The sequence below is a fragment of the Coturnix japonica genome, chromosome 12 (genome assembly GCF_001577835.2).
Source record: "Coturnix japonica isolate 7356 chromosome 12, Coturnix japonica 2.1, whole genome shotgun sequence".
Lineage (NCBI taxonomy): Eukaryota > Metazoa > Chordata > Aves > Galliformes > Phasianidae > Coturnix > Coturnix japonica.
Window position 1 is genome coordinate 12,981,011 of NC_029527.1, and position 12,197 is coordinate 12,993,207.

General features: G+C 43.1%; 1 protein-coding gene across 7 annotated transcripts in view; it reads left to right on the top strand.

Annotated features, from left to right (window-relative positions):
• MITF (melanocyte inducing transcription factor) overlaps positions 1-8,036 on the top strand; it is an 86,239-nt gene extending 78,203 nt beyond the window's left edge. For 4 of the 7 annotated variants that reach the window (XM_015875346.2, XM_015875348.2, XM_032447261.1 and 1 more), the window contains 4 exons: positions 98-154; positions 1,086-1,161; positions 2,289-2,436; positions 4,078-8,036. In XM_015875346.2, coding sequence (XP_015730832.1) covers positions 98-154; positions 1,086-1,161; positions 2,289-2,436; positions 4,078-4,479 — 683 coding nt within the window. In that variant the 3' untranslated portion in view covers positions 4,480-8,036. Of the gene's footprint in view, positions 1-79; positions 155-1,085; positions 1,162-2,288; positions 2,437-4,077 lie in introns of all 7 variants that reach the window. The other 3 variants (XM_015875345.2, XM_015875347.2, XM_032447260.1) reach the window with 1 other exon arrangement.
• Positions 8,037-12,197: the final 4,161 nt, after the last annotated feature.

Below are 12,197 nucleotides of genomic sequence, written 5' to 3' on the forward strand. Positions count from 1 at the left end.
CTGCCTTCTCTAATGTTTCACAAACTGAAGTGTTGTGTTTGAATTGCTTTAATTCTAATTACTTCATTCACATGCACAGCATGTATTTTTCCTACAGAGTCAGAAGCGAGAGCACTGGCTAAGGAGAGGCAAAAGAAAGACAATCACAACTTGAGTAAGTTCAATTCTTCGCTTTTAACAGTAATTTTAGTCCTTATTTCAGGCTTTTATAAGTATTGAAATGGTAGGTTTATATATCCCAATGATGCGCTCCGTGAAGTTTGTAGTAGTAGTTCATTATGTTATTCCCATGGGTGAAATATCTCTAATCCTCTTCAACAGTGTGCTTAAAACTACTATTCAACTTCTACTTTTTTTTGGGGGGGGGGGGAATAGTTTAATAAGTGGTATAATCCTAAGTAGGATTCTGTTTATTTGGACTTTGTCAAAGTATGTTCTCAAAGGTGCTGCTGTCAGCAGAGACGCCAAGGGCAACATCTAATCCAATTGCTCTTAACAAATTTATCTTGCACAGTTTGGCTTAAAAACAAACAAAACAAAATCTAAGATTTAAGATAAATGGTCAGTTTATAGCGTTAAACATCAGTGGATGTCCTCAGTGTGACGTGCATGTACTAAAAGAGTACATATTACAGGGTCTCTGTTCATTGCAGGATTGTTGGCCTTCAGAGGCCCCTTCCAACAATAAGGATTCTGATTCTATATAAGCAAGTCTGTATTTTGTGTTCCTTTTCCTGTTTTGGGATATACTTGAGCATGTAAACTCCTGTCTCTGGATTTTGTTACACTTTTCCCTTGGAAAACATGTACTTCTCATTCTTCTTGGAGTCCTATGCTAGCAACCATCGTATTTTCAGAGTCCCATTTTAGACATGCCACTTCAACAGCCCCATGCTTTTAAAGTACAGATAGAACTTTTGCTTCAGCGTGTCCACTTGTAGGAGAGCAAAATACATTACTATGCCACTGAATTTTAAGCTTCAGGAAACAATTTCAAAGGAGTTTAAAGAACTCTTTAATGAGAAGCTTTATACTTTGTCATTAAGTGAATATTACTTGTAACATTTGTGCTGTTTTTCCTAAAGTTGAACGAAGAAGAAGATTTAATATTAATGATCGTATAAAAGAACTGGGCACCTTGATACCCAAGTCAAATGACCCGTAAGTATGATGTGCCCCAGGGGTCTGTGGGAGGGAAGTGTTGAAAGAAAAAAGAAATCTTAGGGGATAGAGAAAAAGCTTTCATGCTTTAAAACACTAATAAGTGTTTGTGGTAACTTCCCAGTAAGGCAGGTTGTAGTTCCTTTGGGTGATTTCAGTGTTACTGATTTGTCATAACTTCTACCTTATGCTGGTTCAATAGCAAGGAGCCCTCCTCACTCCAGAGCTTGAAAAAGCATCACTTCAATCAGAAACATTGAGGCTGTGGGAGAGATCTTCATTATTATTATTATTTTTTTTAACTCATAGCTTCTTCCTTAGAGGCGTTTTAGCTTCCTCTAAGGCAAGGCAGCATTATGTATTAGCAGCCTGCAGAACAAGTGGATCTCTGGTCTGTAATCTATACTAAACTTTTAAAGAGTCAATGTGGGAAAGAAGGTGATGCAGGCAACCTCTGTGTGCGGTGGGCATATGTGAGAGAGTACCTCACTGAAGGAGCTTCACACCCATGTTGCAACCTGACATTTGTATTCTTTAATAGCTAAGTTTAAAATTTGCTGCTTTTTTGGACCTTTTTTCTTCCTGCTATAACACAGCTGTGATGCAGCGCCACCAGAAGGATTACTGCAAGCTTGAGGACCTCGGGACACTTTCTACAAGAGCACCAGCTCATAAGTGGTCCTTATGCGAGAGTCCCTGCAGTCTTTTAATTACTCATCTAAAATCAGGCATCACCCATAGAGCAAGCAGTATGACTTTTTGAGTGGTGTATTGTGGCTTTTATTGTTGGCTATTGTTGCAGAGAGGACAGGGGGAAGAGCTCTGGGCGTCATCCCTGTGTGCAGTGCTGCTCACTGAGCAGAGGACAGGAGCTGAGGGAAGCCCAGACCTCATGAGTAGTGCCTGAGCTCTGCGTCCTTCAGCTGGGATCGTGCTCACTGTGATTTGCCTTGCAAGAGCTGTGCTCTGGCCCCCTCTAGCGCATTTCAAAGGCCTTCCACATTCATCGGCTTGGCAGGAATGTTATATAACGTGGGGTGTAATCCTAGCTGCTGGTATGAAGGTACTGACTTCCACACGAAGTATCTCTGAGAGCCTTAGCTTTTCCTTTTCTGTTCATTTCAAAGGGATATGCGCTGGAATAAGGGAACTATTCTAAAAGCATCAGTGGACTACATTCGTAAGCTGCAAAGAGAACAGCAACGCACCAAGGAACTTGAGAACAGACAGAAGAAATTGGAACATGCCAACAGGCACCTGCTGCTCAGAATACAGGTTTGCTGATAAATAAGTTGCAGGTGCTCTTGATGTTGTAATGTGCAGCTGCAAAATAGTTGTGACTGAAGCTTGTTAATAGGAATTTGGGCTGAGGGGGAGCCACAGTTCTAATTAATGGTAACCAGTACTGTGATGGCTGCAGAATTTTTATGGAATAAAGCAGGATCCATTCGTTTTCAAAAGTAAAAATAAAAAGCCAAACATACCAAACAGCTGAAGCCCTCTGCAGGCAGGTTGCTGTGCGCCAGGCTGGCTACAGGAGAGCCCTGAGCCACAGCTAATCCACAAAGCAGATAATGAAGCTAGAAATACCTGAGAGTCAAGTGTGGCAGCAAACAGCTTTAAAATAGAACAGCCTGGAATGAGCTTCAACATAGCTTTTGTGCTTTGCTGAGCAGTCTGTTTGCTTGAATGAGAAGATAAGGAAGCATGGTCCTTCTGCAGGACAACATCAAGCAGTGGCATTTCAGAGCTAAGTCACATCACTTTTTAAGCATCTTTTATCTTCCTTTCCTTTACCCATCTGCTCTGGTTCCCACTTCAATCAAAATAATGTAAAGAAACAAACAAACAAACAAAAACAACAACAACAAAACATAAAGCCAACACACAAAACAAAACTAACCCATGAATAGTGGGAAATGTATCTGCCAGCAAACAGCCTAAAGTCTCTATCAAAATCAGCACGAAAAGGGAAAATGAAGTGGAATAAGGAACTCCTGTGTACTCTGGTTTTGGCACATTATCTGATAGAGTTGCTGCTTCTACCTTTTCTGATCTTACAGCATGCCATTACAAGGTTGTTGTCTTAGTGTGGAAATGGAAAGGGTTATTAATCAGCCTTAGTGATAAGAATATCCAGGAACAGGGCAATCACAACAGTGATTGTGACTGCTTAATGTGATGCATAAATAGAAGCAAAACATCTCTCTTACTGCCATATTTGAGAACGGGCACTTAAGTGAATTATTTCACTATCTGCCTTCAGTCAAATGCATCTGTAATTAAATGGGAGAGTGAGCTTTAAGCCTTATACAGCCAGGATTCTTGAAAACTTTGTGTGAACTCTAAAGCCTTTTTATGACTTTCCTGTCATAGGAATAATTTCTAGTGCAAGAGTAACATTGCTCAGTTCTGGCTGACCTCTTCACTTTTACCTTTATGAGAGCTTCAGAGTGAGAAGTGTGCACTGCAGTGTTGTAGCAGGTAGTAGCCACCTCATGTGGACAAACTCTACTTTCCTATGCAACATTTAAAAAGCTCGTAGCCTCTCTTTCTGCTACTTCAGTTTTTTCAGCTCTTTCAGCGTCCAGCTTCTATAGCATGACACTGGTTTGAGAAGGGGCCTGAGTGGTGGGTGGGAATGCATCTGTTCTGCAGGGCATTGAGGTAGATTCCAAGAACTGTGAAGGACTTGTATTTGGTAGTATTCATCCACCTCTTCAGAAGAATATTATTTGGATGGAAATCTGCAGGGCAGGAGTATGCAAGGTGCAAGTGTTTGCTGTTATCACAAAAGGAGGAAATAGTTTGTGTCCAACAGAAGGAAACTGTAAGTCACATTACATAAGATGTAAATCAGATGATGATAGATTTTACTTTCAGATTTTTAATTTCTCCTTTTATCCTCCTTCCCAGGAACTTGAGATGCAAGCTCGGGCACATGGACTGTCCCTTGTTCCATCCACAGGCCTTTGCTCCCCTGATATGGTCAACAGGGTCATCAAACAAGAACCCGTGCTGGATAACTGCAACCAAGACCTCATGCCGCACCACACAGACCTGTCTTGCACTACCACCCTTGATCTCACTGATGGAACCATCACCTTCAGTGACAACCTCGGAAATGTGACTGAACCAACTGGCACTTACAGTGTTCCTGCAAAAATGGGATCCAAACTGGAAGATATCTTGATGGACGATACCCTCTCCCCTGTAGGAGTAACTGACCCACTGCTTTCCTCTGTGTCTCCTGGAGCATCGAAAACAAGTAGCAGGCGGAGCAGCGTGAGCATGGAGGACACTGATCATGCTTGTTAGCAAATACTTGGCACGCCTTTCATAAACTGCTTTGGTTCTTGATCAGTAGATTAAATATTTTGCCTTTTGTAGAATTTTTTTGATTTTTTTTTTTTGTTTCTCGTGCTTTATCAGTAGCCCAGTGTGTGCGTGTGTGTATATATTATATATAGAGGATTTTTTTTAGAATTTTTTTGTGAAGAAACTTGTATATTCTATTTTAAAACTACCAATGCCTCCAACTATATTGTACAGCAGATGTACAGTATCTGTGAACTGGATTCAACGAGAACTTTGAACTGGTCAAATCTACTCAAAGCAATAGAATTACAAATGAAGAGTCTGCTTCTGTTTGGGGGAGGGGGGGAAAGGGGAATCATAGAATTGTAAATGCAACCTACTTACGTGGAGACAAAATGTGAAGTTACAGAATGTAAAGATACCAAAAAAGAAGTCCAATTTGTAATTGTATTGATTTAATAGTGCTGCCTTAAAGATACAGTGTCTCTCCAACTTTGATCCTTATAGACAAGCATTTAGGGAAGAAGAATAAGCAAACCACTCTGAATACAATAACAAAAGTGTTAAGAAATCCTCTTTGTGTTGACGATGATATAGAAATCTCTTGCTGAAAATGAAATAGAAATTGCAGGGAGATGTGAGTCTCTTCCTCAGAGTGCTCTTTGATTTTACACTGAGCTGATTTGGGTTTTCCTTTTGATCACGGTACAATTTTCTTTTAGCCTTCGGTTTTGTTTTGTCACAGGCATTGATGACTTGCCTCCAGTAAACCAAGAAAGGAGCACTATAGGTTGGTATGCACTCTTTGGACGGTAATAATGGATAGGTTTTAACAGCTGGGCACATTACGTTGTACATATCTACTTGGCTTTATTTTTTTTAATGGCATTGTACAGTTTATTCTGATTTGCATGGGTTCCTCAGTTACCTTCAGCCTTTTGTTTTAAATATATTTGTATTTCCTTTGTCAATTGGCCTCTTAATATTGCAGCGTTTCTTTCTGACATTTTAAGAACTCATTGGAAGTTTTCTGCGTTCTTTGTAAACACTTGAAAGGAAGCTTTTATGCAGGGTTCTGTGTTTTAAGAGAGATTTTGGGAATATTTTGTATATTACAGTCTCACTTTGAAGATGTTTTTAAACACGTTTAAGGTAGAGTTCAAATGTAGGTTAGGTAATAAAATGACTTGTAGAGAAACTGAACTTACATATTTATTTTTAGTGATACAGAAGAAGTAGTGATATGCTTGGAAACTTAACTATGTAGTAGATATACCCGTCATAGTAATTTGTGTTTTATTTCAGCACTGACGCTGACATAAAAACAAAAAAACAAAAAACAAAAAAAACACAAAAAAAGAGTAAATTACTGTATCTGCAAATAACTGTTACTTGATAACAATGTTATTAATTTTTAACATGCAACAATGTTGTAAAAGTAGTTTGGTGCATTATCTACTCAAGTGTAGTCCTATGCAATAACGGTAGTTATACTTGTATTATATCAAGCCTAGATGTTTTACAGAGATGACATATGGTGTTATGAGCTAGACTGGTTGAATGGATTTCTCAATAGCAGCCTACAATTGACTTGCAAGTGGCAGGCAAGCATATCTCATTCAGAATGAAGTGCCTTAAACTCTAGTTGTAGTCTTCCCCAACTAGCACTGACTGAAGTGTGACATAGAAGAGAGCTAAGGGTGGTGTTTGTAGGAGGCTGAAGTGTGGCATGGTGCCTACGTGTAGAAAACAAGAGCTTCCCATTCTCCTTTGTGCTACACTGGAAATGATGGAGAATAAAAAAAAGAAAACTCAAATAACACAGCAGAACAGTTAATGACTTGAGCACCAGTTTGGCAGGCTCTGCAAGGAAACCGTGGTCACGGCGGTTGCAGTATTCAGAACTTCAATGTGAATCGACAGGGATGGGGCAGCCCTGGGAGTTCTGTAGCTGTGCTGGGGCTTGCTGAGCTCTCAGGTGAGCATTTTCCCTACAGAGGCATCCTTGGAGTGCCTGGCCCCATGACTCCTGGCGCTGGCGGCAGTGCTCATGGGGCTCGGGAGGGCTGCAGCTTTCTGTGATAATAGTGCTTTGGGGTCCACAAGTGTTGCTCTGTCCCTGCATTAACCTGGGTGCAGCTGCTGGGTTGTGGCTTTTTTGAAGGAGGAGCTGGAGTTATGTGATAATGATGCCACACCCCAGACAGATTAGGGGAACTGTGTCTTTCCTTCAATGGGTGAAGCTCTGGACTAGGGAGGGTGTGCTACATCCATCTGGGTACTTAGGGCAGGAGGTGCTCTGTTTCTGCAGCTCCAGGCTGAGCGTGCAGGTATGAGCTTCTGGTGTTGCTGTTTGGTGATGGTGACAGGTGAAGAAGATCAGGGCTGTGACATGACGTGCTTGTGGCCGTAAGGCAAGACTGCATTACCCTTCTTGTTAAAATGGGGCAGTTCTGCAGCATTATGCAGTGAAATCGGGGTGTGCTCACATGGGGTGTAGAGACTGTAAACCACTGAGTATATTGGATGAGGCTTTTAGTTTGATGTCTATGCTGGTCATTCAGAAACTGAAGTCTAAACTGTGGTATATAAATGCTCTTCATGCTCACATGAAGCTACTGGTACTCAGCAGCAGCCCTGACTTCTGAGTTTTTGCTCTGTGCTGTGTGGAGGTAAGGACTCCAAGCTGTTGTATCAAGAGCTGTGTTTCTTGCTAGAAGTGACAGCGACTGCAGCAGTGGGGGCCACATGTTCTCTGTTGCTTTGGGGTAACACACAACTCAGCTGTGACAGTTTGTTGTTCCCCCAGCCCATTCCTGTAGGCCACAGCCCTCTGAGTTTTCTCATTTTTGAGTGGAGACATGTTCCTTGTGCAGTGGGGGCATCTCCAGGAGATGCAGACCTCTTGGGTACGTGGTGATGTTATTTCACTTTTGTGCACTGTGGGACATGTGTGACCATGATATTTTACAGGGGATCCTGAACAGAGGGCAGGGACAGCAATTTAGAGGCAGGGATGGCATTAATGAGATGGAGCTGGATGGACAGTTGTTGTTGCCACTCTGCCTCTCTGATGACATTGTTGTGTGTGTCACTGGGCCCCAACGGATGGGGTGCTGACCAGTTCTCACTTTGCCAAAGCCATGCAACCAAGAGGAACGTGCAGAGCACCGTGGAGTTCTTCCTTTCTGCTTTTGGCCTAGAAAGCAATATTTAACTCTTAATGACCTGCAAAAGCAAAAAAGGTACGCAAGGAAAGCACAAAGCACAAAATAATGCACTTACGTTTATATTTGTTTGACATAAAATGCACTGGGGGGGAAGCTGATGTTGATAAGAGTATAAATACCTATATTTCTTGAAAAAGTGACATTAATTACTGCCTCTTGCTATAATGCTTGGTACTGTAATGTTGATATTCATCTGCTGTTGACTGCAGCAATAATTTGTGTATGGTCCATAGCACTGTAAATTATGGATCAATATTAATGTATCCAATGAAATAATTTGAACTGTTGTTCTTGATAGATGGATTAAAGCATTTGGTTTTTCACATACGTGTGTGTAAGCCACTCGTTTTCTGTCTAAGTGAACCTTGTTGATTCCTTTGTGCATTCGAAGTCCCAGCTGTCTCCATGGCCTGATGGTAAGCGTCTCCGTGTGCCCAGTGTCACCCCGCACCTCTGGCTGCACCAGGGTTGTCCAGTTGTGTGTGTATTGCTGTAGCACCAGGGGCTGGAGCTATAGAACAGATCCCACTTGGGAAAGACGTGTTAGAAAGCAGTGTTTAACTCCAAAACACTGTCTACCAGATTGACCCAAATCTGCAGCCAAGTGTAAAGAACAAAACATGGGCACATGTCATTCTGTCTGTCCCCTTCACTGGGCTCTTGCCTCATACCCCCATGGGGCTGTCTGCCCAGACCATCACTACTGGCTGCCACGTGCCAGGTATGGGCTTGGCAAGCCTGTGGGGCACCCAAAGCTCTCCCACTATCACTGCTGCTGGGTCACATCTCCTGCCACAGCCCTGCACAGCCTGCCTGCTGCTCACCCCCAAAATCTCCTGGGTCATGCCTGGAGCTACAGCCAGAACTGGTGAGGAGATGACATTTGTTTTGTCCTCCACCCTCATCACTTTACTGTCTCAGGTGTTGCTCTCATTCATTCCTGTCCTGTTCCTCCATAGGCTGTGCTCACACTGTGCAGTCCTCACCTTTGTGGACATTGCTGTAGCAGCAGGTGTAGTTAATGTATCATCTCAGGGCTTTCCAGCCCAAAATAATTATAACAAAATGAATAGAACTTTTGAAATTGGCCTCTTATTAGACAATGGATTTTTGAGGTATACAAAATGCTTGTTAATTCAAGTGAATTTAATTTGCAAACATATCGATCCACCTGACTTTGCTAGGAAGAAGCAGAAAAGCACTGCACGCTCTTTGCAGAGGGTATTTGAGTTAGAGGTTGTGAGTGCCTCCAGCAGGGCTGTCTCTTTGGAAGTTCAGTGTGCTGTCAGGACATGGCAGTGTAATTCTGCAGTGGTCAGTTTGGTTGTCAGAAACACAGGATGCTGTTTCTAGGTTAAGTTGAAGTAGTTTGGTGTATTTTGACTTTCATGGGATCAGCTCGGTCAGTTCTGTGTTTTGGGAGTGCCTTTCTTGCTGGTGGTTGAAGCAGCTCTGCTATCTGTGTGCCATTTGTGGCTGGACTGCAGGACCACAAGAGGAGTAGGAAGAAAACTTGGATGGGATAAGAGCTGTAAGAAATCAGTCTATTCTGGTGAAAGATGGCAGCTGTGCTTCTTAGAAACCTTTTATTTCCTTTGGACAGGACTGAAAAATTCTGTACAGAAGATGAAAATGGATGAGGTTGTCAACACAGGCAGGGCCTGGCTTGCAGCTGTGGGCAGTGGGATGCTGAGCTGCAGGGCTGGACCATGCAGTGCTGTATCCTTATGTCATGCTTTCCTCCCAAGGGACTGCTTGGTGTCCCCACTGTCCTATTTGGATGGAGCGCTGGACATTCATTAAAGCAATGGGACAGTGGGTGTGCAGTTTTAATGAGGGCAGCTTCTTCCAGTGGGCTCAGTGCTCAGTAACGATGCTGGCTGCCCCTCAGTGTCTGCAGAACCACAGCATCTCCTGCAGCTGCTGTTGTGCTCAGAGATGTTTGCTCAGCCAGTTTAAATACATTTAGCCAGAATCTTTCTGCATTATGTTCCAGACCCCTGGCCTGATCCCTGTTCTACATAGCATTGAACAGTGCTGATAGTCACAAGTAATAAACATTCGACTGTTGGTCACTAACAAGCATCAGAACCCTGAGAGCAGCTGAGAAGTAGTTTGCAGAGCAGACAGATGTGACAGAAGTCGCTTCAGAACTTGCACATAGTAAAGGATCCCAATGGCTCTCCCAGCACCAATGCAATGTTGTGCAAACAGCTCTATGAAGAACTTGGGCAGAGTGCAGCTGGATCCTGCATGGCTTTCCGCACCTTGGAGCAACTCACCATAGAAGGTAATGGGGAAATAGCAGTGTTTCTAGGTTTAATGTCGATAGGTCAATTTGAAAAGTAGGAATTAAAGATGAATAAATGAAAAAATATATGTTCATAGTAGACGTGCACACACACAAATGCATTCCATACAATGAGGTGTATTTTAAAAGTCCCTGCTTAATTAGCAGTATTTTCTGCCTCCTTCCCCTGATCTTTCAGTGACAAGCCTGGCAGAGGCACTCTTTATCAGATGCTGAAGCAATTTAGTTGCTGTCACATGCCTTTCTTGATCTACACGTATTAGTCACACAGCCTTTTTATGTTCTTTAGCATATTTTAGTATGTAATTAAAAACGTGGCTGTCTGCTGCCAAGCAACCAAGCATGTCAGAGGTTGATTGTATTCTGTCACCTGCAGCAAGAGGAGGATCAAATCATAATCGGCGTTGTTTTTTTCAGTCTTAATTGTGCTCTGGCTCCTGTGATGTGTTGTTATACACACACACACACACACACACCAGCTTGTGGGGACAGCAGGCAGTGACCCACAGACAAGTCCTCATCACCAGCATCAAACAGCTCTGAGGTGTTGGGTGTGTAAGTTGTGACCCTTTGGGTTCCTTCCTGTTGGGCTGTGCAAAGTGGCTACTTGGCCTCTCATGGGGCTAAAGTGCCTTTGGGCCTTTAAGTGTTCACGATGAGTAATTAAGTGGATGTTCATCTGTCGGTCTCTTGAGCACAGATACACACATGTGTGTTCCATGCAGCAATGGAATCATTATTCTAAAAGCTGTCTGGTATTAATAGCTTTTATTGCTTCAGCAAAACAGAATCCAGTACATCAGCACAAACTGATAAGACAGAAAGAAAGAAACAAACAATAATGCTGTAAATAATTCAGAGGCTGTTTGTGGATTGTGATTCTTCTGATTCAACCTCCAGGGAGAAGGATGACATTGCCTTTATGTTTCCTGCAATCAGCATGTGATACATTGCCTGTCCTGTGCCTGCCAGGACATTTGATGTGGCACTGAGGCTGCTCAGAGGTGACAATCTCACTGGGTGTCCCCTGACTTCTCTTGGCTACACCTATTGACTGTGAGACCCAATAGGCAGCAGTGGGACAGTACTGTACAAGGCCATGGATTAACTAATGAAGGGAACGAGTGCCACTTCCCACCAAAGGAGACACAAAGCTGCTAAGAACTATAGTATGGGCATTATTTGTTTCAGTTGTGAGTGATCCCCCCTGTGAGCACAACACAACTCTAACAAGTTCCCTTCCCACTACAGCAATCTCGATAGGCAAACTAAGCTGATGTCCTTGCTTCAGGCAGCACAGAGGCTTTCATAATGCTGCAGGAATTCATGCTGCTGTATTCATTCTGCCTTAAATTCAGCCTTGCCCACCTACCCACAATTCTGAGCAGCTCTGGGAGTGGGCAGGATGCTGGGCACAGTTATGCAGCGCTCACAGGGCAGCTGTCCCCTCTTCCAGCACTGTCCTGCAGTCCTTAACCCAGAGCTTATAGGCACCTTTCAGCGTCTCCTCACTGGTGTCGTTGAATATCTCTGTAAAACAAAGCTTAGAGTTAGCTGGGTGTCCAGGAAAGTTTTTCCTGCTTGTGCACAATAATTCACTAGGAGGACAGCTCCTCTGAGGAGTTCATAAGAGCCTGGTTTCTTGTGAGTGCACAGAGGCTGAGGTTGGTGGAAATATTCTGGGTATGGATGTAAGACTGCAGCCTGGTCCTATGCATTGCTTCTGCATTAAGATTTTTTAATGTCTTATAGGTAAGAACATCTCACCTGAGATGCTGAACGGATCTTTTGCTTTCCAGAATTAGTTCCGGACACACTACATTCCTTTCAGCAAGGGCAATTTAATAACTATTTTCAAGTGTAATGAAGGATCTTTTTCCTTGTATGACTCTGGTTTGTCTGTCCTAGCATTCTGCTTAGGTTGTTGGTTTGCAAAGCAAAGCAGTCAGTGACCATCCAACTCCTGGTTCCATACCCAAATCCTAAGGCTGAAAGAGGTCCCTGAAGCTTGGGGCCATGCCCACCTTTCCCTAACACCCAACCAGAGAGCAGAGATCAGTGCCTGCCCTTGTGAGGGAGCAATAGGTTGCCATGATGCCTCCCATTCAGATGTGACCCAGTGGATTTTGGTCCATTCTTGGCACTCCTGCAGGAGGGCTCAGCCTCCCAGCAGGACT